Source organism: Budorcas taxicolor, chromosome 9, assembly GCF_023091745.1.
Source record: "Budorcas taxicolor isolate Tak-1 chromosome 9, Takin1.1, whole genome shotgun sequence".
Taxonomy (NCBI): domain Eukaryota; kingdom Metazoa; phylum Chordata; class Mammalia; order Artiodactyla; family Bovidae; genus Budorcas; species Budorcas taxicolor.
The window spans coordinates 17553092-17580803 of record NC_068918.1 but is presented as its reverse complement, the minus strand read 5'-3'; the positions used below and the strand labels follow the sequence as shown (position 1 = coordinate 17580803).

At 45.9% G+C, this 27712-nt stretch overlaps 1 protein-coding gene across 1 annotated transcript; it reads right to left on the bottom strand.

The window, feature by feature from the left end:
* Positions 1-364: 364 nt before the first annotated feature.
* On the bottom strand, positions 365-18209 carry HDDC2 (HD domain containing 2). Its single transcript, XM_052645748.1, has 6 exons — positions 18063-18209; positions 16662-16783; positions 14931-15033; positions 8836-8904; positions 4662-4800; positions 365-705 (listed from the first exon to the last, which is right to left on the bottom strand). Exons 1-6 carry the CDS (start codon positions 18147-18149, stop codon positions 608-610), a joined length of 618 nt encoding a protein of 205 aa, XP_052501708.1. The 5' UTR covers positions 18150-18209; the 3' UTR covers positions 365-607.
* Between the last annotated feature and the right edge of the window lie 9503 nt (positions 18210-27712).

The following is a 27712-nucleotide window of genomic DNA, read 5'->3' as shown; positions in this document are numbered from 1 at the left end:
GAGGCAGACAAATTACATTTGAAATTGCATGCCCAGATTTCTATCCCCAGATGACAAAAAGGATTGCAGGGAGGGAACCATGACCAGGTTTTCAAGTCTGTGATCAGGGGCCTAAAGCAGGTCATAGTGAATTAAAGATCAGGCTGCAGAACTTGAATAAAGCAGCATTTCAATTGATGGGAGAATGCATTATAATAATTTCTTCTCCCTAGATCCTTATCACTAAGCCAGCTAAAGAATCTTCTTAAAAGCAATCATAATTAAATTTTCTATTGTTCAATGAATCTGGCCTTCAGGGATGTAGGTTATGAACTCAGAATACGATGATTTAGAATCAACAATAAATATTCCAAAGTTTAAGACTTTAAAATTTTATTTAGTTCAAATCCCTCCCTCTCAGCCTCCAAGTCTCCAGCCATGACATTTTCGTGACCACATTCTGTAGCTTCTTTTATTATCCAAACTGTATCATGTTTCTTGCTGCAGTCCAGGCAATTTAAAATAAACACATCTGGGAAAATCAACAGACCAACAGTGGCAAAACACAATACCACGAGACAGAAAACTGAAATGCTTGTTATAGGAGTGCAGCAACGCAGGGGGCATCTCAGGAGCGTGGCTCACTGGCGACGCCGGCTATGTTTGCGTTTCTTTCTGCCTCGAGTTCAGAAACAAGCTGGACTATCTCAGGGTGACTGAATTTTCCTGCAAGGCAAGAAGACGGGGTAAGAAATGATGACAAGAGAATATATCAATTTCTCCAGCTGGATCCTAGGGCTTGCCAGGGGCTCGGTTCTGTGATCTGACCCACACTTGACTCCAACACAGATGATACAATCCGGTCCTGGAGAGGTGCTTAAGGCAACCACTCAACTTACTTTTCATCACCCCAGATGCAACGGAGAGTAAAGATGAGAATTAGGAAAAGAACTGCAGCTCAGGCAGAGCTGGCGAAAACTGCAACAAGCAACCTTTACTGGGAACTCCAGGGAAACTCGGGGAGGTTGGGGCCCTCTCTGGGAACATCTGAGAACAGCCTCTGGCCATTCTGAATGTGCAATTGTGAGGACCAAGCACCTACATTGGAGAAGGAAATGACAACCCACTTCAGTGTTCTTGCCTGGAGAATCCCATGGACAGAGGAGCCTGGCGGGCTGCAGTCCACGGGGCCACAAAGAACCAGACAAGACTGAGTAACACTTTCACTTTCAAGCACCTACATATGCAAAGATTAGCAGGAAGACCAGTGGGTCCAGGCTGTCCCCTCGCTTGAAAACAAGAATGCAAACATTTACCCTGAAACCAGCCGCTCTGTCCTGTCTTCCCGGCCCCTTGGCTTTCCCTGGACTTCTGCCCTGGGCAGTAACCAGGCTCTGAGCTATTTTAGGTGGACAGAGGCTGGCAGGGGCGGTGTTAAGCCCACCATCTCTTCCCTGACGGTCTTCTCTTGCCAGTGCCCTCTGCTGCTTACTGTTCATTCCACAGTGAACTCTGTCCCATTTATTCCCTATGTGCCACCCCTTCACTTTCTTGCCCTACCTGACACCTGGCTGGTGCAGCTGCGGTGTAGCTTTCCCTGTAGCTCCCCCAGTGCTGGCTGTTTTCTGTCTTACGCAGCTCTTAGCACCAAGCCGGGGCCTGTCCTCCATGATCCATGTTGTTTCCAGGTCACCCTCTGCCCGACTGTGTGAAGGCTGGCCGTCAGACTTACCATCATTCCACCAAAACCGCTCTTACCAAGGGCACCGATCAGCACCACGCTGCTCAATCTGACGGCTACTCCTGCCCTCTTGAAACTTTCTCCCCTTGGCTCTGGGACCCCTGATTTTTCCCATCTTTCCCATCTAGTGTGTGTGTGTGCTGAGTCACTCAGTCATGTCCAACTCTTTGTGACCCAATGGACTGTATCCTGCCAGGCTCCTCTGTCCATGGAATTCTCCAGGCAAGAATATTGGAGTGGACTGCCGTGCCCTCCTGCAGGAGACCTTCCCAACCCAGGATGGAAATCAGGTCTCCTGCACTGCAGGTGGATTCTTTACCGACTAAGACACCAGGGAAGCCCAATCTAGTGGAAAGTCCAAAACCCTCAGGTTCCTCTCACAAACACCGCCACATACAAAATTGTTGACTCTACGCTCAAAATATATCCAGAATCTGACCTCTTCTTATGTTTTCTATCATGACCACCCTGTTCAAACCAGGGCAGGCAGAATGGTGAGAAATCATTTCTTACATCAGCTACACGTTTTATATTTAACTGTTCAACAGAAGTAGTACACCAGAGGAGAAAGTGCAGTGAGTTTTAATCTCAAATTTGGCTGTGGGCTCATCACCCACTTTCCAGGCTCAAGTTTCTTCCTTGGTAACACGGGGAGCTTAAACTAGATGATCCTTCCAGCTCCCGTATATTTGGATTCTATCAGTATTCTCATGTTTCATTTTCTATTTTTTTCATTGTGAATGCATCCGAGGATAACAGTGTAAAGCACAACACAAACATGATTATGACCTTATTGTGAAAAAGATGCTATCTGGGAACCCGATCATTGCTTCTAACACGGTTGGCAAACCTTTTTTGTGAAGAGTCAGGTAGTAAATATTACGGGCTTTGTGAACAATTTGGCCTTTGTGGCCAAGTACTCAATTCTGCAGCTGTAGCACAAAAGCAGTATAAACAATACATAAAGAGTGTGGCTGTTTCAATAAAACCTTATTTACACAACCAGCAGGCCAGTGTGGCCCATGGGTTATAGTTGACCGACTCCTGGTTTCCAGGAGTTAAACAGAATTCTGTTTAACTGAAGTCAAACATTTTGAGCATCATTTACCTCAAGGACAGAGGAGACAAAGCTGGTCGTGGCCCTCAACAGCTTACCATAGGGTGGGGTGAGTAGACAGGGATTTGGGAAGAAACCCAACTAGGAACATCATAATGGAGAATGCAAGTCAGACTGTGAAATCACGGTGGCATGCTCTGGACCACGCGGAGACTGAGCAAAAAGAAGGAACACTTAGTCGTGACAGGGAGGATTGAGAAAGGAAACCAGAGAGCTGAACAGCCTTAGACTCCAGAGCTGTTTGTGCTCAGCTGCTCAGCTGTATCCGACTCTTTGTGGCCCCATGGACTGTAGCCCACCAGGCTTCTCAGTTTATGGAATTTTCCAGGCAAGAATACCGGAGTGGGTTGCCATTCCCTACCTCCAGGGGATCTACCCAACCCAGGGATAGAACCCGTGTCTCTTGCGTCTCCTGCACTGGCAGGCGGATTCTTTATAAACCACTGCGCCACCCGGGAAGTGCAATAAATATCAAGATTTTATTTTAAGGAAGAGGAAAGCTGCCAAACAAAGATGCGATGATACCTAGACCTACAAAGGAGAAAAGCACTGAGATGTGCAAGGTGAACTCCTTAGCCTGGGAGATTAAATTAGGTGGTTATAACCCTTAGCCATACAGAAACAATGAGGGCCTTGCCTAGGGCAGAGGTAAGTGAGCCAAGACAGTAGGCAAATCAAATCAACCCCATTATAATGCAAATCAGATCTGGGAGTTTATTTTGGAGCTGGGACTTTCCTCGACTTGATGAGGCCACAAAAGGGTTGGGAGAGGTCACAGCAAGGCCATCTCTAACAGTTCTCAGGAGAGATGGAGGGTCAGCTGAGCCTGGGGAACTGTGAGGGAAAAGAGCCGGAGCTCTGCTCCAGGGAGCAACAGGAGACCCGTGGTCAGTGCCCCTGGCTCTTCACTGCAGAAGTTGTGCCAAATGAAGAGAGCCAAGGCTTACTGCCAGGCAGTCTTCTAAACACGTCACATATATCCTCAAACAACCCTATAAAGTAGACTCTATAATCATTCTCAATTTAAAAATGAGGAAGAAAGAAGAAAAGATAGTGCTAAGTCGTGTCCGACTCTGGCGAACCCATGAACTGTAGCGTGCCAGGCTCCTCTGTCCATGGGATTCCCCAGCAAGAATACCGGAGTGGGTTGCCATTTCCTTCTCTAGGGGATCTTCCTGACCCAGGAATTGAATCCAGGTCTCCCACATTGCAGGCAGATGCTTTTACCGCCTGAGCTACACAGGAAGCCCTAAGAATAAGGAAACGAAGACCCAGAACTAGGTGAAGTAATCTACTGGAGGTTACCTAAGGTGACTGTGGCAGAACCAAGATTTAAACAAAAGCAGCTTCAGGCCTGCGCTCTGAAGAGCTGCAGCAACAATGACGACTTCGCTGCCTGGAACTTCCTCTTTTTAAATCTCTCTCTCTGCCTCTACCTTGCATGACCTTCCACCTATTAAGCACTGACATAATGCACTTTGACATTCATCATCTCGCTTAAATCTCAAAACCAACCTATGGATCAAGTAGGGTACTATGATTTCCATTTTTTAGGGAGGACACAGAGAGGTCAGGAGACCGCCCAGGAGCACACAGCCAGTATGTGTGACGTGAATCTGGAGCTCAGACTGCAGGGCGGCAGGGCTCTCTTGCATTAGGCAGCCTCACACCATGAATCCCACCTTTTTCTTCTCAGATGCTCCATATGAAAGGGTCAGAGGAGGGCTGAACAACCAGGGACTTCCCTAAGGTAGTATCAGTCATTACACCAGGAGCAAGTTAAGCCAACCTGAAGCGGTGCTTATTGAAACCAGCCCTGCGTACCTGCTGTGGAGTCGTAGAAGTCCTGCAGCCTCCCAGGCTTGTTCTCAAGGTCTTCATATTCAGATGCCTGAAGAATCATCTCACACTGGTCCAGCTGCTTCACGAATTTAGCTTCTGCACTAGACTGGGTCTCGTATTCCTAAGTAAAGGACAGTTAAAGCAGCAAGTCTAGGGCTGCATGTGTGGGTGCTAAGTCGCTTCAGCCGTGTCTGACTCTATGGACTGTAGCCCACCAGGCTCCTCTGTTCATGGGGTTCCCCAGGCCAGAATACTGGAGTGGGTCGCCATTTCCTCTTCCAGGGGATCTTCCCGGCCCAGGGATTGAACCCGCCTCTCTTACGCCTTCTGCACTGGCAGGCAGGTTTTCTACCACCAGGGCCACCTGGGAAGCCCACATGATAGGTTATGCCAGGAGAACCTGGTCCCTGAAATCAGTTACAGCTAAAAGCACATTCTCCACTGGCCGTATTTCTCCACTGTATACAAAGCCGTCACAGAGACTACTCGCACGCAGTTCCACAGCTTAACACCCATGTTCCATGTGGGCGCTCCCAGTTCCATCTAGTCTACCCGATGCCTGCCAAGTCTCATGTGTTCACATGGGCACTTCCAAACATTTTCCTTCCTGTTTAGTAACTTGTCTTCAAGACCATTAGTCTTTAATTCAGATTCTGAATATTAATTTCAAGTTAATATTTCATCTTGAGGCTTCCCCGATGGCTAGGTGGTAAAGAATCTGTCTGCTACGCAGGAAACGTGGAGATGTGGGTTCGATCCTTGGGTTGGGAAAATCCTCTGTAGGAGGACACGGCCATCCATGGCAGTATTCCTGCCTGGAGAATCCCATGGACGGGGGAGCCTGGCGGGCTACAGTCCATGGGGCTGCAAGAGTCAGACACAACTGAGCAACTAAGCAACAGCAACCAATATTTCATTCTATGCTTCCGCAGTGAGCTCCCTTTCCATCTAATGTCAGGCCTCCTTTCCCGTTTGAAGTGAGTTTCTGGCTTTCTCCTTTCGTTTGGTTTCCACTCTACTCTGGGAAGCTCTGTCCTTGCTTTCAGAATAGAGAGGAGCTAATCACATCCCTCTGGGTTATGACTCTTGAGGACACAGCCAGGGTCTGAGAACTCTTCCTGCCAGCTGTCTGTGCGCGTGTTGGCGGCAGGCAGGCGGTGAAGGCACCGGGCGGGAGGCAGCTTATTTACCGTTCCTCGCCCCACTGGTCCCTCCCTCCTCAGTGCAGACCTGCAGCAAGAAGCCGCAGGCAGTCGGCGTCTTAGAGCACGCCCATCACACAGCCACACGTCCCAGTTAAGGCCGCGGAGAAGCATCCTTCTATGAAGACCGAGGTGTTCCCAGCTGATTTCTGTGTCAGGTTCTCGTTTGTAATCCCACCCTGGATACTGAATCTGCCGTGCTTTCTCTCGCCAGGGTGATGTGTTGTGAATCACTGATGTTTTCTTGGTTTTTATTAGATGCAGCTCCGGTGGGTGTTTGCAGAGCAACAGAAGGATAAGGGTTTCAAGCAGGAAAGATATACATGTTCTAGGTCCTCAACATGGAGGACCAAAGGGAAGAGAGAGAGAAAAGGCGAAGAAGGTCAAAGATATCCTGTCTCCCTTGAATAAAGACCGGCCCTGATCACAGTGCAGACATAAGGTTAACATTCTGCATGTCATGCTCTCCCACCTTAGTGACTCTCCCTCTGGGACCCAGGGCCCTCATATTGCTGCACATCAAACTCCCCCCCGAAACGCTACCCTTTTACTTCAGAGGACAGAACAGGGGGACCTCCTGAAGTGCTTGCACGCTCAGTCGTGTCCGACTGTGCAACCCCGTGGACAGTAGCCTGCCAGGCTCTTCTGTCCATGGGATTCTCTAGGCAAGAATACTGGAGTGGGTTGCCATTGCCTTCTCCACAGACCTTTTGAAGGAGTGCTTTTTAACCCAGCTGGATCTTCAGCTGCAGGCTGGGAAACAATTCAAAGGCAGGTGTGTGTGCCAGGCATTGGGCATGTGGCAGGGAGTGGCTCCTGCTTTGCGCTGGGATTCGAAGGGCTCTTTCTTTAAAGCAAAACTCAGGTGGTAGAGCAGACATCTTTCTGTGATACTTCAAGGAAAAAGTGAAAATGCTTTCTCTTGACTTACTGAAATGTGATTTCACGCTTCTATGGCAGACAATAAATTATAATTGCTTTAACTAGACATGACCCTTTGGGCCGAAAGCTGTTGTTAGTGGTGAACAGCAGTGATTTACATTTCAAAAATCAATTCAACTGCCATTTTCTATGTAACTAGTACTATCTGAAGTTCCCTGCGTTCAGAATGACCCTATTTTCTGAAATCAAAATCAGACCACAGGGACTGGAGACAGAAAAACAGAGCATACTATGTACGTCAGGCAATATTCTAACTGCGTTGTCGTCACTGTTTGGTTGCTAAGTCGTGTCTGACTCTTTCGCAACCTCATGGACTGCAGCCTGCCAGACTCCTCTGTTCATGAGATTTCTCAGGCAAGAATACGGGAGTGGGTTGTCAATTCCTTCTCCAGGCCATCTTCCTGACCCAGAGATGGAACCGGTGTCTCCTGCATTGGCAGGTGGATTCTTTACCACTGAGCCACCAGGGAAGCTTTCCAATTGCTTAACATACTATTTAATTTGACTGCCACACAACCCTGGAATACGGGTATACTATTATTAGTGCCATTCTGTAGATGAGGAAATTGACATACAGAGAGGTACCGTACATTGCCCAAGATCACACAGCTAGTAAACAGAGGAGCCACTAATTTGAACCCTGGAAATCTCATACCAAAGCCAACGTGTTAATATTGAACATGATTTTTTAAATGTGTAATAAAGAGCTGTTCTCTGTTTATAGTGTTTCCACAAAGTTCAAATCTACTTGTAATCTATGAATGTGATCTTATTTGGAAACAGTCTTTGCAGATGTAATCAAATTAAGAAAGAGTCATAGTGGACTAGGACGGATCTTAATCTAATAACCAGCATTCTTACAAGAGGGAACTGGGCCCAGATACAGACACAGGGCGGGGGCGGGGCTGCGGAGGTGGCACAGGCAGCTTCCCTGGGGTCTCAGTGGTAAAGAATCCGGCTGTAATGCACGCAATGCAGGTTTGATCCCTGGGTCGGGCCACCCACTCCAGTATTCAAACCTGGAGAATTCCCACGGACAGAGGAGCCTGGTGGGCTACAGTACATAGGGTCGCAGAGTCGGACTTGACTGAAGCGACTTAGTACGCATGCACAGACACGAGGAAAACATCTGACTATGGAGGCAGAGCCTGGAGCCATGTGTTCGGAGGCAAGGCTGCCAAAGCTGGACGAGGCATCACCAGAAGCCAGGGAGAGGCAAGCAGGGAATCTTCCTCTAGAACCCTCAAGGAACAAGGCCCTGCCCACACCATGATTTGGACTTCCAGCCTCCAGAACAAAGAGGCAGGGCTACCCCAGAGTAAGGAGGGGCTAGGGGCTCAAGCAAGGAAGGCGGGGGAAGAGGTTGGAGGGAAGTGAGAAACTGCCCGAGGCAGGGATGGGTTATTTTCCCTTCAAGGTGGAAGTCAGTTCTAGGAGGGGGACAACAAGAGCACTAGGCAAGCCCCTTCCCTGGAGCCGCCTGCTATCAGCAGCAGCAGGGAGGCACTGAGGCCCAACGGGGCCCATGTTCGGTGCTGGGCCCCACGGCGCATCTGCCCTTGACCTCACGCAATCTGGACAACCCTTACGGGTTTCACAGATGCGCAGCTGACTCAGGGAGGCGAATGAGCCCAAGGCCACTGAGCCAGGAAGCAGTGAGTTGGGAACCCAGTTCTGAACGACCCCAAAGCCCACATTTCTCTCAAGGACCAGAGATGGGTGGGTGTGAGGCTGGCACGGTGGAGGATGAGAGCAATGCATCAGGAAATCCAGGGGCTCTGAGTCAGTATTTGCACCAGGCATTATGGTGAGAAGGGAAATGCAGAACATGGAAGGAAGAAACATTTCTATTAGCCCTGACAGACACCTATAGCAGTTGGGAGATGAGAATCAGACAACCCAGAAAGCAGGTAAGTTAGACACGGCACGTTAAGATAGTCTAAGGCAACTAAGACACTGACGGGCCATATAAATTCAGTTATAATAAAAAGCAACCCAGTGCATATACTTACTTCCCAAAGTTCATAGAGCTCCTTCTGGAGATCCCCTGGGAGGAGCTGGGTTAGCTGCTTCATTGCTTCCTGAAAGATCAAACCATTATTTTAATCATGTTCACATTTGTTAGTTAACAACTCATCTACAAATGCCAAATAATGGACTCACGCTTTTCCAAATAACTCCCAAAGGGGCAGCAGAATATTGGAGAAGATTTAGGCTAACAAGGAGGGCAATTGTGTACATTAAATAAATGTCTTTTTTATATGTATTTATTCAGGAGCACTTATGTTGTGGCCGGCAGCACACTGGACACAACCAAGGACAATGAGGAGGGTATGAGACGATTACAGAAATAACAGAAGTGAGGCCAAAGATTTTATATCTTGAGGATGAGAGTCCCCAAACGCATGTGAATTTCAACCGCAAGTGCATGCGTGCTCAGCTGCTTCAGCTGTATTAGACTCTGCGACCCGATGGACTGTAGCCCACCAGGCTCCCCTGTCCACGGGATTCTCTAATCAAGAATACTGGAGTGGGATGCCATACCCTCCTCCGGAGGATCTTCCCAACTCAGGGATCAAACCCTCGTCTCCTGCATCTCCTGTACTCTTTACGGCTGAGCCACTGGGGAGCCCCTCAACAGTAAGTAGTATAGTTCAAAACAAATCTGACTGTGAGGAAAACAGCAAAGTGTCAGTGAATTACGAAGCTCAAATAAAGTTTTGGTACACCATTATGTTCACTTTCTATTGCTAATATTTTTATTTGCAAAATGTAAAGCACTACACAAATGGGCACCTATTGTCACTAACATAAAGGAAATTACAAGACAGCATTTTGTTAAGCTCACAGACTCACAGGCTGAAAAGAGATGTTTAAGGGTAGTGAGCCCAACCATCCACGTGCACCAATCCCCTCAGCAGCATCTCTGGGGACTTGTGTCCTCCCCCACACACATGCCTCATGCTGGGAACCTAGCACCCCAAGAGGCTGCTCAAGTGGACTTTAGGCAGCATTAGCAGGAAGTACCAGTGTCTCATATCAAGCTGAAAATTGTCCCTGCAAGTTCTTCCACTGTGCCTAACCCTACCCCTCCTGCCTTCCTCCCTCACAAAAACACAATGTCAATCAGGTGGGCGGTAACCCAGCAGACGAGAATCTCTGTGGCCAGTGACTGGTCCAAGGGATGGCCATGTAACTCTACCCAGCCACTCAGTGACCAGCTGCACGGTGAGATCGAGGGAGAGGAGCCCCAGAGTAGAGTTCAGAGAGCCAAAACGCACAGAAAGGCTGAAATGAGAGTGAGAGCACCGAGGGTGCTCAGTACATACTTCTCATCTCCAAAGTCCCAAGAGCCCCTCTTATTCCATCTCTTCCTTCATTTCTATGTTGCTCCAAAACCCTCAAGTATCCCATTTGGGGGGCATGAGGCCTGCAACCTACTCTCAAATGGCTTTGCAACTCCTTCCCTCTCCTCCTATCGTCATCCTCCACCTCTTAATCAGCTCCAGTTCATTTGGCCAGAGCTTAGGCTCCCTGAAAAGAACACTGTTTTAAAAACCACTTTTGGCAAAGTGCTTATATAAAAGGGGCAAGGTCTTACTAAAATCAAATGGTGAAATGGTAAAAAGCAATAAAAGTAAAAATGAATTCTTTATATATAACTAGTTATAATGGGCAGGAAAAAAAAAGTTACAGAATGCAACCACTTCCAGAGCAAACCATACTGGCCAGTGTCAATGGTCGGCTCTTGTAAGTAGCGTCGCCATCTTGAATGGCTTGTAGCATTATTCCACCCTTAGTGGTATGAAATTTTGGGTATTTTGTACTTGCATTCTCCCTTGTTTCTTTTTCATAAATCTCAGCAAAATATGTGAGAAAAAACTACATTTTCAAAAATTAAAAATGTCTCTACAAATAGATCACTTTTCTCTCCACTATAATAGAGGCATTTGCCCATTGCTTTTGTTTGAAAGGAATGAACTGAATAATATATATGTACAGAGATATCAAAATCTAAACTCTTCGAATATAAACTTAAAAGTCCTGCTCTGACAAGGAATTATTTTATTCCCTTTAAAGTGATGTACCCAGCACTGAATATAGTGATTGACGGGTGGTCTGACCCAGTCAAAACACAATGGAACCAAAGTGTCCATCATGGTAAATGCTCTATTTCTATAAATGCAGCTCATGACTGAGTTGGCTTTTTGGAAATCACATATGACTTATTAACAAGCTTCCTGTTGACTAAAATCACAATGTCCTTTAAAAAACAAAACATAACAAACAAATATGTTTTTGCTCTCTTCCTGAAGCTGAGCAATGATTTTTCTGGATCTAAACTCGTTGACACCATTTGTTATTATACAATCAGGATTGCATTTGAGACCTCTTAGCTGTTATTCCTTGTTTGGCAGCTTATGCCACAGAATCAGGCCCTTTTTAAATGATCCTCTGAAATCGACTTCACTGAAGTCCAGGACAAGGGTCTGATGATACCAGACTTTCCCTTCTTGATTGTGAGCCCTGCCACTCCCACTTCTAAACTGAGTTTTGCCTTGTTCACACGTAGATTTGGAGTGCTAATTTCCCTAGCTTCTTCCTGTTAGCAAAGCATGTCAAGAATTTGCCTGAAGTTCTGAGCTGATGAAACGTGAAGCACCCAGAAAGCAATATTCATCACTCACATGTCACTGGTGACGCTGCACAGCGCCAAAGCCAATGGCAAACTATAGACTGAGATGCGGTTTGGAACCCAGCTTGCCATTTACTAGCTGTGGAATCCTGAGCAAGATACATCTGTCTTTCTGGTTTCTCATCTATAAAATGAGGTTAATAGGGGTACCTACCTGAAGGGGTTTGCTGTGAGGATGAAACAGTCGCTATATATAAAGTACTTATTATCTAGAACAGGGTAAGGACTCTATAAAATATTCACTACATGTTTCACTTTCTCTATCTTGCCACGTTCACTCTCATAATAAATGGTTCTTCCCCTTTTAACCTCTAGTTCTCCAGCAACTTTAACTGTCAGGTATGCGTGTATATATATGTATCATGACTCTGTCCTTTTAGTAAGTTTTCCCTTTGCAGAAGAATATAATAACCTATTATTGCTGTACTCCAGCCTCAAGCTCCATTCCACTAGTTCTTAATGATCCCTTCAGTTCAGTTCAGTCCAGTCATTCAGTCGTGTCTGACTCTTTGTAACCCCATGGACTGCAGCACGCCAGGCCTCCCTGTCCATCACCAGCTCCCGGAGTTTACTCACACTCATGTCCATTGGGTTGGTGATGCCATCCAACCATCTCATCCTCTGCTGTCCCCTTCTCTTCCTGCCTTCAATCTTTCCCAGCATCAAGGTCTTTTCAAATGAGTTAGTTCTTCACATCTGGTGGCCAAAGTATTGGAGTTTCAGCTTCAACATCAGTCCTTCCAATGAACACTCAGGACTGATCTCCTTTAGGATGGACTGGTTGGATTTCCTTGCAGTCCAAGGGACTCTCAAGAGTCTTCTCCAACACCACAGTTCAAAAGCATTAATTCTTCGGCGCTCAGCTTTCTTTATAGTTCAACTCTCACGTCCATGATTCCTACAAGGCATCATTTACCATCTCGGTTTATAACATAAAGTTTGTTTTATTCTGTTTAGGAGGGTAGTCAGCCTACAAGCATTGCTTTTGCCTCCACCCTCTAAATTTTCTCTTCTACACCCTCATTCTCCCTTTCATCTTAGTACCTACTTTCCTCTGGGACAATCAGCCTTCCAGGGTTATCAAATATTTTCCCTCCCACTTACTTGGGTTTAAAGCCCTCTAAATGCAGTGGACTAGCCTCTGGGAAAATGACACCTCCTGGTCCAGTATGTGTGTTTCACCTCAAGGGGCCAAGAAACCCTCAGTTAATTATCTTAAGGCATGATTCAGACATCCGAACCTCATCCCTAAACACCATCTGCATAAGGAGCTGTTTACCTCCCACATCTTGGTCTGTTCCCAAATACTAATGAGTGGAGGAAGAAGCAATGAAGGATCAGTGCTTCCAAGCCTTTGGTTTCTTTCCCAAGAACTTGCAGTGCTTAAAGATGTTTGCCTGTCCTTTCTGATGATGATATTTATTCTCCTGTGAATCAGATGGGGTGGGCAGCAGCCAGGAGGTTCAATGAGGCCGGGAGGGCTTTTCATCACTGGCCAGATATGGCATCCAGCACTCTCTGAGTGACAAGTCCCCTCGATGCCCCTCTAGGGGGCGCCACTAGCCAGGACTCAGCTTCCGTCAGGACAGAGGTAGGTTTACTCTGTCGCCAGGCGCTGGAGATCCCTCCTGCTGAACTGTTCTTTCTTCAGAAGGTTCTGATTCATTCCTCGGTGGAGTGTACCTCACATTGCTTGGGTGCCCACATGGGAAGGGTCTTCTTCCTCTGGTCATTTTAAGGCTTCTGATCACCTTATGGTTCTTCAGCCTGTGATTTCTCCTCCACAATGTCTAAATTCACCCTTGTATGAAACTACCATACATCCTGACACGTGGTATATAACCAAGGGATCTTTTCCTCTATGCATACGTCAACACTCAGCATCCTCCGGTTTGGGGCTAACTCCTTTCTGCAACTCAGTATCATTTTTTTTTAAATTTATTTGGCTGCACCCGGTCTTAGTTGCGGCACATGGGAACTTTGTTGCAGCACACAGGATCTAGGTCCATGACCAGGGATCGAACTCAGGCTTCCTGCTTTGGGAGTGTGGAGTCTTAACCACTGAGCTACCAGGAGAGTCCCTGCAACTCAGTATCTTGAACTAACTGGTTTTTATATCAACCAATCAACCCAGGAATTCTTTATTCACTACAGTCTAGACTCCTACAGAGAAATGTTTCCTTAGCTCCTCCCTTTTCACCAACTGTCCTGATGCTCATGTGTTCTGGACCTGTATTCATAGGATGACCACATTCCGTATCTCCCTTGTTCCCATAATTTATGCTGTGTTGGAACGCCTGAATTGAGATTCCCTGGGGACCTTCTTGCCTCAAAAGGGGAATAAATGCTGTTGGCTTCTGAGCTCTGGCCACCCTTTCCCCAAGAACAGCTATTGAAGCCCACCTTCCCTGTTAAACCATCTTGATGAAGGCTGTTGACTTAAAGACATTTAGGATCAATCCCTCTGGCCTACAAGAAAAGCAGCTTGCAACAATCCCTGAATTGGGAACCGTCCATTCAGCCCCGCCCCCCCAAAAAAAAACCTTCCTGAATTTTCCAGTCTCTGCTTCAAATACATCTTTCTGTTTGTCCCTGGGCTCTGGTTTTAAGACTCCAAATCAGCAGACCCTGTTTAATTGATGTCATTTCCTACTAATACAAATTTAAAAATTTTTTAACCACTAAATTAAAGGACTAATTTAAAATTTGTTGTTATTGTTGTTGTTTAGCCAGTAACCTGTCTGACTCTTTTGTAAACCATGGACTGCGGCCCACCAGGCTTGTCTTACTAAACACTAATTATAATAATGATTATTCCTGGGTTTTATAGAAGTTCTCTCCAAAGAGCGTAACTGGCATGGAGAATGCCTTCAAGTTCCAGCTATCTCCATGGTTCGAATGAAAGCCATACCACGTATCCTGTGCTCAGATCCCCTTTCTGCCTCTCCGTGCAAAATGAAACCAACACAACATCCTGTCCCTGTGTTAAGGCTTAGAACAAGCAAAAACCAATTCACTGCTTATTCCACGAAATCCTTACTTCTGGAAGGTAAGACTGTAAACCAATCCAAAGTAGAGTAAGCACTATCAGCTTGCTCTTCAAGACCCTTGCTAAGACCTTGCCTCACCAGCCCTACCAACCCAAAGCTTTTATGTTTAAACTTCGGGCAATCTCATCTTGCAAGACAGTAGCCGCTCTTGTAAGATCCATCCGAACATCCTCAGGCCCAGGCCCTACAACTCTATAAATACCCTCCCTTGATCTTCCTTCCCAAGATACTAAGACTCTATCAAGGAGGTACTCTCTCTTAGGGTTGGTGAACTTAGCTGCATTTCAGCAATGGGTTTTTCTGGTTTTCCTTTGTTTCAGCAATGGGTTTTTCTTTTGTGGAGTCAACAGTCAACACCGACCTCTTCTCGCCTATGTTTTTCTTCTTTGGGGACGTTATCTGCTGGTGCTATGTCCCCAACGATGCATTCTGCCATATCATGAACCAGGGCTAGGCGTACACATCTGACCAGGCAAGAAATAATTACACAGAATTATACTCACTACAGACTCCTTCTCTATACTACTTTAAGTTACATAATATAGTTTTTTTCCCCAGTTTCACAGAGGATTTTAATGCAGTATTTTCTAAAGGTAATTATATTCTACCAGCCTGCAACAGATCTGAATCAAAACTGCTAGTTAATATTCAATACAAATACATAAGAATGCAAGGGAAGCTGTTAGCATGAATTAAAAAAAAAAAAAAGCTGGTCTCGCAAATATCACTTTAAAAGGTTGATAACTTTAGTTTAAAAAGCCAGAAAAAGGTGATCTGGTTATAGCATTTATTTACCGATTTAACACTTTAAAAAAATAATTTTCCAAATGTACTAGTTAGATGTCAAAATGAAGCCCTTTATAGAGAAATAGGTATAGCTGGACAGATCTGAGTTTGAATCCAGCATTTAACATCTATTAGCTGCGTGCCCTTTGCCAAGTCACTTAATTTTTTTAAATGCTAAGTTCTGCAGCCTTCATTTTATTATCCGTAAGAAAGGGGTACTAATGCTTCCTAAGTTTGGTATGAAAATTAAATTTGATACTTTATGTTCCTGGAACATGTTGATCATTCAACAAATGACTATAATTATTAGTGGTAACAATTGGGAATTGTTAGTGGTAATGATTGCTGATCAGGATAATCGTCATCAAAATAACAAAGGCAGCTCATGAGATAAATGCCCCAGAGGGCCAGTCTGCTTTATGTTCCCAGCATCAACAAGGCAGAACAAGAACTCGCAGGTGTCCCTGCCTGCAGCTGCTTTCTCATCTAGCTCAAACTGCAGACTATGCGAAGGTTCATCTCCATTCGACACCATGTTCATCTTGTACCATGTGCCAAAAATCTCCTTAAGTTCTACCCCATCTACAGAGTAACAGGGCTCCTGAGACTCCCAGATGAACCTCTGCTTCACTTGGGTGGACTGATTTATCATTTCTAGAACATACCTTTACTTCCTTATCATCAGAGATTTGGTCTCCATGCCCTTCTCTTTCTATGCTGTGTCTTCTACTTCCGTACCTAATCAACCCTTTAGAGGTCAACTCAGATTCTGCTTTGTATAGAAGCCACTCTGGGCCTATGTACTTCATCTGGGTTTTATTTACTACCTTTTACTGTTTGGCTAGAAAACTTTGTCCTGTGCTCAAAAATCATTTTAAACACTTGTTGGTTGACTTAAGGGGACAGGATATCTCTTTCCAGCTCTTTCCTGCACATACCACTTCAAAAAGTCGCTTCACAAAAGAGTGCTGCTATTCAGAAAAGGGGCTAAATAAAATACATAGTGTCTGGATCCAATTTTAGACATAAAACACTTACCTTCAAGGCCCTGGAAAATCCTCAAATCACACTTATGTTTCCTTGAGACCAAGGCAGACTCTTTCACTTGCCAAGAGAAAACCCAGAGTGCAGTTTACAATTGCTGCACACAGTCCCCCTGCCCACATCCTGAATCTGTACAGTTTGCCTCAAATAATTTTTCTTGACTATAAACTAACCTAGAAGAATTGGACACAGGCCTCATACGTGAAGAGTCATGCACTCCCATGGATCACAGACCCTACTGACACCAGAGTTCACAGCTTACCGGTCTTTGTTCAGATGTTCATCTTTGGTCACTAGGGCCATAACTGCCATCCTGTACATGTGATCTGATACGCTCTCTGGCTTCTGGACATTTCTGTATACCCAGCCAGTCCGTGGGACTCTCTGATAAAAATGAACAGAAAGAAATTTATAAGAATACATATTTTAACTATCTGCTATGCTCTTTGAAGAGAAGTCCAGGGAATAGAGCACTGGGCCATAGTTTCAGTACATATTAAAAAATGTTTAACCAACTTAGGGAGAGACATCTGGAATCAAATAAACGAGTGAGGTCAGAGAACGAGAAAGAGAGGGAAGAATAAGCCATAGATATACAACATAGAAGCGCTTCCCTGGTGGCTTAGATGATAAAGAATCTGTTGGCAATGCAGAAGATTTGGGTTCAATCCCTGGTTGGGAAGATCCCTGGAGAAGGGAATGGCTACTCACTCCAGTATTCTTGCCTGGAGAATTCCATGAACAGAGGAGCCTGGAGAACTATAGTTCAAGGGGTCACAAAGAATCAGACACGACTGAGTAATTTATACACACACACACAACCTGTAAGTCCAACAGTGTTACTGATGTTTGCATGTACAGAACATACACAAGTCCTTAGACATAAAAGGGAAAGCGCTGAACTTGAACAAGTGACAGACTTCCAAACTCTGAAGCAGAAAGGCTTAATAAGTAAGGCATTTCTAATGTCTTTACACTACCGCCAATCATACCCTGTGATCCTAAGGGCCTGTCTTTTCTCCTTGGGACTTGACATGTCTGAACTTTATAAACTACAGTAACAGTGGCACGAAACAATCTGCTTTGAGCTTGGAGAAACTCCGCAAAATCATTATTGGGTGTGGCCAGGATGGGGGTGGGTGATGGAAGGAGGATCCCCTCGGATATAACTTCAGTGTCTTACATAAAATCCTTCCTTAAAAAAAAGATTTTAGGCACTCAAACCCTGCAGGATCAATGGATTCTGTTCTTCCCACTAGCCCAGGGGTCGTGACCCTCCTATGTACTCGGGCCAGACTCGAGCCTGGAGATCCACACATCACAGCGCCGGCTCCCCTTCAGAAATCTCTCGCAAGGCCGCCGGGGCCGGGCCCCTCCGAGCGCCAGGCCGACACTGGGGTCCACTGCGGCTCGGACTCTGCCCGGCCTGGGGTGGGGCCCAGCAATCCCGCCACGCCGTCTTGCCTCCTCCGCCCGCGATCCTCACGCACGACCGCATCCCTCTGAAAGGGCTTCCCTCTGCAGGCCCCACGAGGCGCGGAGAACCGAGGAAGGGGGCAGGCCTCAGGCCGGGCGGGGACCGGAAGCCTGGTTGCCCGGCGGCCGGCCCCGGCCTCTCTCCGCGCAGCCGCGAACTCAGACAGCCCTCCCGGCGCCCGCTCACCTTGAGCTGCCCCACCAGCCGCAGGAACTGCAGCAGGTTCCGGGCCCCGCGGCCCGACATGGTCGCAGCGGGTGAGGCCGAAGCCATGCGGCAGCGGATCCCGACAGGTTCTAGCCGGCCGCGGGGCCACCGCTCGAAGCGCCTCCCCCTGAGGCTCCTCCCCGAAGCCCCGCCCACGCCCCTCCCCCGAAGCTCCTCCCCTGAAGCTCCTCCCCCTTCTCCTCCTCTGCGTCCCTCTACATTTCTGTCTCAGGTTTTCCTCAACCCTTCTATCCAGACTTCCGCCTTTCTGGCCCCGGTGGCAGCCGTTGAGCATTGCACCACCCACGTCAGAGACTCTGTACTTGGAGCATCTAGGTGTGCTTTACTTATTTGCTAAACTCTGCTCAGCTGCACTCCATCAAACTTTTGAAGGGCTTGCAGTTCCTTGGGGACGGGCAGAGTGAGTGGCGTGGAGGAGGAGGGAGGCTTATGTCATAATGCACCGAAATCTTGTCTCTGGACTAGAGGAAGAGATAGACTCTACCTCCAAGATAGCAATCTATAAACATTTTTAACGAGGGCACAAGGAAAATGAGTTGGAAGGGGACATTAATTAGGAGTGACAAGAGTACTGGAAGGATTGGGTGCTAGCCATAACTAGAGGACTTGGAGGTGAGGATAAATGGCTAGGGAGTGAGAACAATCCCATGATGAAATCCCAACCTCCCTGACACCGCAAGTGATAAGAATCCCCTACCCCAGAAAGTTGTTCAGGGCCTGTCTCAACCGTCTGTCTTAATTCTATCAACAACCAAGGGTGCCAGGTTTTAAAGGCACTTAGTGTTAGTCACTCAGTCATGTCGGACTCTTTGTGACCCATGGACTGTAGCCCACCAGGTTCCTGTATCCATGGAGTTCTCCAGGCAAGAATACTGAAGTGGGTAGCCATTCCCTTCTCCAGGGGATCTTCCCGACCCAGGGATCAAACTCAGGTCTTCTGCTTTGCAGACAGATCCTTTACCATCTGAGCCATTAGTGACGTGCCTACTGAAGGACTTCATGAGAGCGGGTAGCATAGAAAATAGACTCTATGAGGAGGGAGGAAGTAGAGAGACCAGTTAGGAGTCTACTGAAGTAATTCTTTGGGGAGATGATTTGGCTTAATCCAGGATTCTAGTAGTGGAGGTGGTGAGATGTCGAATTGGGGGTATAGTTTAAAGGTAGGACTAACAGGCTTTGTGACAGATTGGACATGGGGTATGAGAGAAAGAGAGGAATCGAGGATGCCTTCACAGATTTTGACCTGACCAACCAAAAGGTTGGAGTTGCTATGTACTGAGCTGGAGAAAACTATAAGAGGAAGTTGTGGGAAGGGTGGGAATCAGCAGTTTAGTTTAGGGCATGTTGAGATACCTATCAGAGATCTTAGCAGAGATGTAAATCTAAAGGTCAGGGGAAAGGTAACAACTTTGTGTAAGCAACATAGGACGGTTCGTAAAACCAAGAAACTAGATGAGACGATGTGTTGGAGAAGTGTGGATGAAGAAGAAAGGATGTCTGAAGCCTCAGGTCTCAGGCAAACCAACATTTAGAGTTTGGGAGGCTAGGATGAAGTAGCCACTGAAATAGAAGACTAAGAGATAGTTGTATCCTGTAGGGCAAATGAAGGAAGTATTTCAAGAAGGAAAGAATGCGATCAATGAAGTCAGTGTTATATCATATCAGTCAGTCAGTTCAGTTTCTTAGTCGTGTCCCACTCTTTGCGACCCCATGGACTGCAGCAGACCAGGCCTCCCTGTCCATCAACAACTCCTGGAGTTCACTCAAACTCATGTCCATAGAGTCAGTGATGCCATCCAACCATCTCATCTTCTGTCGTCCCCTTCTCCTCCTGCCTTCAATCTTTCCCAGCATCAGGGTCTTTTCAAATGAGTCAGCTCTTCACATCAGGTGGCCAAAGTATTGGAGTTTCAACTTCACAGTCCTTCCAATGAACAGTCAGGACTGATTTCCTTTAGGATGGACTGGTTGGATTTCCTTGCAGTCCAAGGGACTCTCAAGAGTTTTCTCCAACACCACAGTTCAAAAGCATCAATTCTTCTGTGCTCAGCTTTCTTTACAGTCCAGCTCTCACATCCATACATGACCACTGGCAAAAACATAGCCTTGACTAGACAGACCTTTGTTGGCAAAATAGTGTCTCTGCTTTTTAATATGCTATCTAGCTTGATTATTCCTTTCCTTCCAAGGAATAAGTATCTTTTAATTTCGTGGCTGCAGTCACCATCTGCAGTGATTTTGGAGCCAAAAAATAAAAGTCTACCACTGTTTCCACTGTTTCTCCATCTATTTCCCATGAAGTGGTGGGACCGGATGCCGTGATCTTAGTTTTCTGAATGTTGAGCTTTAAGCCAACTTTTTCACTCTCCTCTTTCACTTTCATCAAGAGGCTCTTTAGTTCTCCTTCACTTTCTGCCTTAAGGGTGCTGTCATCTGCATATCTGAGGTTATTGATATTTCTCCCGGCAATCTTGATTCCAGCTTGTGCTTCTTCCAGCCCAGCATTTCTCATGATGTACTCTGTATATAAGTTAAATAAGCAGGGTGACAATATACAGCCTTGATGTACTCCTTTTCCTATTTGGAACCAGTCTGTTGTTCCATGTCCAGTTCTAACTGTTGCTTCCTGACCTGCATACAGATTTCTTAAGAGGCAGGTCAGGTGGTCTGGTATTCCCATCTCTTTCAGAATTTTCTACAGTTTATTGTGATCCACACAGTCAAAGGCTTTGGCATAGTCAATAAAGCAGAAATAGATGTTTTTCTGGAACTCTCTTGCTTTTTCAATGATCCAGCGGATGTTGGCAATTTGATTTCTGGTTCCTCTGCCTTTTCTAAAACCAGCTTGAACATCTGGAAGTTCATGGTTCGCATATTGCTGAAGCCTGGCTTGGAGAATTTTGAGCATTACTTTACTAGCATGTGAGATGAGTGCAATTGTGCGGTAGTTTGAGCATTCTTTGGCATTGCCTTTCTTTGGGATTGGAATGAAAACTGACCTCTTCCAGTCCTGTGGCCACTGCTGAGTTTTCCAAATTTGCTGGCATATTGAGTGCAGCACCTCCACAGCATCATCTTTCAGGATTTGAAACAGCTCAACTGGAATTCCATCACCTCCACTAGCTTTGTTCTTAGTAATGCTTTCTAAGGCCCACTTGACTTCACATTCCAAGATGTCTGGCTCTAGATGAGTGATCACACCATCGTGATTATCCGGGTCGTGAAAATCTTTTTTGTACAGTTCTTCAGTGTATTCTTGCCACCTCTTCTTAATATCTTCTGCTTCTGTTAGGTCCATACCATTTCTGTTCTTTATCGAGCCCATCTTTGCATGAAATGTTCCCTTGGTATCTCTAATTTTCTTGAAGAGATCTCTAGTGTTTCCCATTCTGTTCTTTTCCTCTATTTCTTTGCACTGATTGCTTGCAGTGTTTCTCCAAGGTAACATTTCCATGTTTCTGATGAGAAAACTGAGGGGCACAGAAGTTAACGAGCTGGCCTGAGTTTTACAACCAATGAACAATGCTTCCATAATTGAAGTTTCGGCCTGTCTTCCTCCAAATCTTTCTTTATTGACACCTTGCTGCTTCCCAACCCTCTAGCTTTTAGTACCACATATTGTTGTGGAAATTAAGATTCTGTGTGTAAAATAGATTTGGTGTACTGTTATTTGTGTAAAGCATTGGGCAGGTGAACAGATAGCAATGGTTGATCCAAGAAAATTTGCCCAGAAAATGTTTATAAAAATGTCTTAGGAACAGATGAAAGAATAGAGACTAAAACCTATGTTCTTTTTAAAAAGTTTTTCCTTTAGATACCCAAGAGAGAAATAATGCTTCTGCCTGCCCTGTCTTCACTGATAAAAAGATTTAATAGTTGGTCTTTATCAGTGACTCTCAATCTCCAGGTGACTTTCCCCAAAGGAACATTTAGTAATGTGTGGAGACATTGTCCAAACCAGACTGCCAGTCTTGTTGTCACAGAAAACGGTGGAGGGTGTGCGTCTAGGAAGCAGAGGTCAGGGCTGCTACTAAAACTACAAAGCCTGTGACAACCGCCCACAATAAAGAATTAGCCAGCCGGATGTCTCTTATGCTGCAGTTAAGAAGCTGCAGTGTATAGCTCCAAAATGAAAATGCTTACAAGTAAACTCATATTGTCGACGAATTGTAATTGGCAGAAAATGGAAGTATATTTATGTTAACTTGAGTGAGAAAATAAAGTAAACAAACAATTTTCACGTGTAATCCCTCTTTAAAGTAGGGTAGGCAGGCTCTGGAGCTTGGCCACAGAGGTCCTGGAAAGGTGAGGGGAATCAGGAAGGCTTTGATCATTTATGTAGCTAGGTTGGGCTTCTCAGGTGGCCCAGTGGGTGAAGAATCTGCCTGCAATGCAGGAGACACGAGTTCTGTCCCTGGGTCAGAAAGATCCCCTGCAGGAGGGCATGATGACCCACTCCAGGATTCTTGCCTGGAGAATCCCATGGACAGAGAAGCTTGGCACACTGTGGTCCATAGGGTTGCAAAGAGTTGGACACAACTGAAGCAACTGAGTGCACACACACACATAACTAGGCTAAGCAGAGCAGTTCAGCTCACAGAAGATAAATGTAGGATAGTAAGTCTGTGGAGTGGACGAATATTCCAACGGGAGTATTTGCTCAAGCGAAAGAGCTTGGGCTTTGTTCTCTTTTGCCGCTTGCTTGCCTGTGGTGCAGTATTGCAGTGCAACAAAATAAATTAGGAGTGGGCGGGAGTCTTCCATTGGAGAAGGCAGTGGCACCCCACTCCAATACTCTTGCCTGGAAAATCCCATGGACGGAGGAGCCTGGTGCGCTGCAGTCCATGGGGTCGCTAAGAGTCAGACACGACTTCACTTTCACTTTCACTTTTCACTTTCATGTATTGGAGAAGGAAATGGCAACCCACTCCAGTGTTCTTGCCTGGAGAATCCCAGGGACAGAGGAGCCTGGTGGGCGGCCGTCTATGGGGTCGCACAGAGTTGGACACGACTGATGCTACTTAGCAGCAGCAGCAGCAGCAGTCTTCCATAAAACCAGCCATCAGGGACAGAGGTGGAAGGGCGCTCTCTGCTCAGATGAGCAGCTGCAGAGTGCACCCTGTCTGTTGGCTGAGGGTGATGGCCGAGACATTGCCAAGAAAGGTGTATCTTCTTTCCAGTTAACCTTAAACTGAACAAGAAGAGTTTGGCTCCACGCTAATTGTCATGAGTAGGCGTGTTAGAATCACCCCTGGACACATCTAGATTATAGAATGGGGGTTCTGCTTGTATAAAGATGGTATTACAGTATTGTTTTGGTTTGTGTTTTACATTATTATCTGAGTATTAATAAATAATCTCTTACATGAGTTTTCTGGCAAGCTGCCAGACTCTCTCCATAGATAACCATCTTCAGTGACTGAAGAGTTTCATAACTGCACAAGAGTCTTCAGCTACTGTATCACTCCATCCTTATCACATGGAACAGATTGGAACTTTTATCCGTCTTGAGTGACTGAGACTACAGTCTGCCCCTGTTTATCGGCAGGTATCATCAGGAATAGGGTGGCATTCCAGGTGAATTTCACGGAGGACCTTGATGCCAGCCACTGTTTTGGGAGCTGCTACGTGGTGACCTAGGGCTTCCCAGATGGTTCAGTGGTAAAGAATCTGCCTTCAAAGGCTGGAGATGCAGGAGATGTGGGTTTGATCCCTGGGTTGGGAAGATCCCTTGGAGGAGGGCATGGCAACGCACTCCAGTATTCTCACCTGGAGAATCCCGTGGACAGAGGAGCCTGGTGGGCTGCAGTCCGTGAGGTCACAAAGAGTCAGACACGACAAAGCAACTGACAACAGTTACATGTGCTCACATTCAGAGGCCTATCAGGTATCTTAGACCAGGTGCCAGTGTCCTTCTCCAAACACAGAAAAGAAAAAAAAAAGAAACTGTCACACATACTCAGCAGTAGCATTTCCATGTTAAATAAAAATAGTTACTCCTATAAAATAGCAGCTAAGTTAAGTAATATATAGAATAAGCCAAAAGAGAGCCAGAAAACAATTCTGATAATATGAAGCTTCTAACAGTCTTTCTTTCTTTTCACTTCCAATTAAAACAAATGCTGTTGTTCTGGCACATTCCTCACTATTAAAGAGTAAACCTGTATGTTTTGTAACAACACCTCAGGTATCCCAGAGGCCAAAATTCCAATAATCTTATACATCTGGAGTGACATGGAACCCAGAGGATTAAAGGGGAAGGTGATTTTTAAAGTGTGTCTAACAGGAAAAAAAAAAAAAAAAGGAAACAGCCCCAGAGCATCCAGCATTCATTAAAGCCATCAGACCAAAACCTGTTGGATTGGGCCCAAGATGGTGTTGGCACTTAATGGTTTCTTGGTTTGATGTTCAGGAAGAATAGCGATTCTTCAGTGCATTTTCAGAGTCATAAAAGGCAAACCAAACCACAGCAACATTCAAGACAGGATGCATAGAGGAAGTCTGGCGGAAGAGGGGGGAGAACAGTGAGGATGGCAAATAACAAAGGCAGCGAGCGGTGAATGTTATGAGTGGTGGAAACAGACATTGGCTCCAGGAAAACAATTAGGTATAAGGACAGATACTAAAACTGCAGGGCTTAGCCTCACTGAAAGCTCAGGACAGTCAGGCAGTCTTGCAGGAGGCTGGTGAGAGTGTAACAGTGGTGGAGTATCTGCCTGAAGTGCAGGAGCTGCCGGAGACGTGGGTCTGATCCTTGGGTGGGGAAGATCCCCTGGAGGAGGGCATGGCAACCCACTGCAGTATTCTTGCTGGAGAATCTCATGGACAGAGGCGCCTGGCAGGCTATAGTCCACAGGGTCCCAAAGAGTTGTCTATGACTGAAGCAATTTAGCATGCATGCATCAGGCAGTGGGTACAAGAAGCATTTAGATGGAAATGATAATGCCTTTCTTTTAAAAAAATTATTTTTATTTATTCATCTTTAATTTTTGGTGTGCTGGGTCTTTGTTGCTGAGCACCAAAGAATTGGTGCTTTTGAACCGTGGTGTTGGAGAAGACTCTTGAGGGTCCCTTGGACTGCAAGGAGATCAACCAAGTCAAACCTAAAAGAAATCAGTCCTGAATATTCATTGGAAGGACCGATGCTGAAGCTGAAGCTCCAGTACTTTGGCCACCTGGTGTGATCAGCTGACTCATTGGAAAAGACCCTGATGCCGGGAAAGATTGCAGGCAGGAGGAGAAGGGGATGACAGAGGACAAGATGATTGGATGGCATCGCTGACTCAATGGACATGAGTTTAAGCAAACTCTGGGAGTTGATGGACAGGGAGGCCTGGCGTGCTGCAGTCCTTGGGGTCGCAAAGAATCAGATGTGACCGGGCACTGAGCAACTGAACTGAGCAGTCTTTGTTACTGCGCAGGCTTTTCCATAGTTGTGGAGAGCGGGGACTACTCTGGTTATGATGTGTGGGCTTCTCGTTGCAGTGGCTTTTCTTGTGGAGCATGGGCTCGGTAGTTATTGGCACACAGGCTTAGTTGCCTTGAGACATGTGGGAATCTTCCCAGATCAAAACTGTGTCCCTTGAATTGCAGGCAGATTCTTAACCACTGGATCATCAGGGAAGTCCTGATAATACCTTTCTTTAAAGAACACCTCATTTGTGCCACACCCTGCACTAGGAGTTGGAAAACAGACTCAGAAAGATAAAAAAAAAATTTGCCCAAGATTGTACACGTGTTAAATTGCTGTGTCAGAATTGAAACCTGGTAGCACCAACGGTCATGTATTTTCTAGTATCCACACCACTTCCTAGGACTTTCTAGAATGGCATTGTGGGAATCCTGGCAGTCATCAAGTTCTCCTGTGTGAGGAAATCATTTCACAAAGAGAGACGCTGTGTCAGAATATGCCATTACTTGGTAAAGGTTGAATGAATTTCAAGCGGCTATATTACCAAAGAATTATATGTCAGAGCTTGGAAGGTGATACAGAGCAGAAATGCTCTTCTAGGCAAAGTACATCTCAAACTGTCTCTAGGAATAAATCAGGTTATGTGTGTGTCTTTGGTTCAATTTAATTGAAATGGTAATTTTTTATCTTACACTTACAAGTTTCCTTTCTGACCTCAGAAGGTGGGAAGTGGTGTAGTTCTGTTACCAAGTCCTGTCCGACTTTTTGCAACCCCATGGACTGCAGCATGTCAGGCCTCCCTGTCCCTCACTGTCTCCCAGAGTATGCCCAAGTTCATATCCATTGAATTGGTGATGTCATCCAACCTTCTCATCCTCCGTTGCCCTCTTCTCTTTTTGTGAGTGTGCTAAGTCGCTTCAGTCGTATCTGACTCTTTGTGACCCTGTGGACTGTAGCTGGCCAGGCTCCTCTGTTCATGGGAGTCTCCAGGCAAGAGTATTGGAGTGGGTTGCTATGCTCTTCTCCAGGGGATCTTCCTGACCAGGGATCAAACCTGTGGATACTGCGTAGCAGGCAGATTCTTTACCGCTGAGCCACCAGGGAAGCCCCATTGAGATGTTTACAGAACAGCACAAGTCAGGAGGGCAAAAATGTTAACTTAATGAACAAACTTCAGTCTGTTTTGGAGATGTTTTCCAGTATCTACCAGAAGAGATGCCATTGGCCCAAAAGCCTTGGAATTTTGATAAAACAAGGTCGTTCAGGACTGGGACACATGTGTTCCCCTCTTCTCCCATGCACAGGTGAAGCTGGGTGGCAGAGAGTTGGGAAGGCGACATATCAAGCTGCCTGGATGGTCCTTTCTGTCTCCGAGGCCGGAGCCTATCTTGGGTCAGAGCCATGGCAGCAGCGACATTCTGCTCTAACTTTCTGTTTCCTCCTATTCTCTCTTGATCTGAGCTTTTAAAACTGCCTTTTAAAAAAGGAACAGCAATGGGTGTGTATGTGCCTTCAGCTGTTTTTAATTCTCTCCCAGGCCGCCTCTCTCCAAATAAATGACACGTTGTAGAAGGTGTTTTACAGCCTGACTTGTTAATCGATCCAGACTGCTCTGTAACAAAACCTTACACGGCAATCAAGGTTAAAAGACCAAATCATAAGAAATGTGCATTGGATAAACATAGTGTCATTTATATAAGAAGAAGCCTTCTTCTTCTTAAGAAGGATTGCGTGCATGCCCTGCCGAGTCCGACCCTTTGTGACCCTATGGACTGTAGCCTGCCAGGCTCCTCTGTCCATGAGGATTTCCCAGACAAGAATACTGGGAGAGGGTTGTCATTTTCTTCTCCAGGGGGTCTTCTCGACCCAGGGATTGAAGCTGTATCTCCTGCGGTTCTTGGATTGGCAGGCAGATTCTTTGCCGCTGAGCTACCCAGGAAGCCCTCTTCTTCCTAAAGTACCTTCTAATTCTAAAATTTTCTTACAGTTGAAGGGTATGTTGCTTTATTCTTGGGCTACTGGAATTTTCCTTTGTTGGTGGAATTAGTTTGTCTTCATAGATTCTACTATGAACAAGCGAATAAATAATACAAAGTTAATCGAATCTGCTCATTTTCTCTTTCCCAGGATTCAGGACTGAATGTCTATAGAGCACTGTATAACCCCTCACTTAACACCACTGTGTTTAATTATTTTC

Bases quoted from the DNA above. Each gene is read 5' to 3' on its own strand.
- HDDC2 (XM_052645748.1), bottom strand. From the start codon at position 18,149: ATGGCTTCGGCCTCACCCGCTGCGACCATGTCGGGCCGCGGGGCCCGG. The intron at 16,784-18,062 runs GTGAGCGGGCGC...CATTTTTATCAG, and splicing joins GGCTGGTGGGGCAGCTCAAG to AGAGTCCCACGGACTGGCTG. The intron at 8,905-14,930 runs GTCGGTGTTGAC...TTGATCTTTCAG, and splicing joins AAAAACATAGGCGAGAAGAG to GAAGCAATGAAGCAGCTAAC.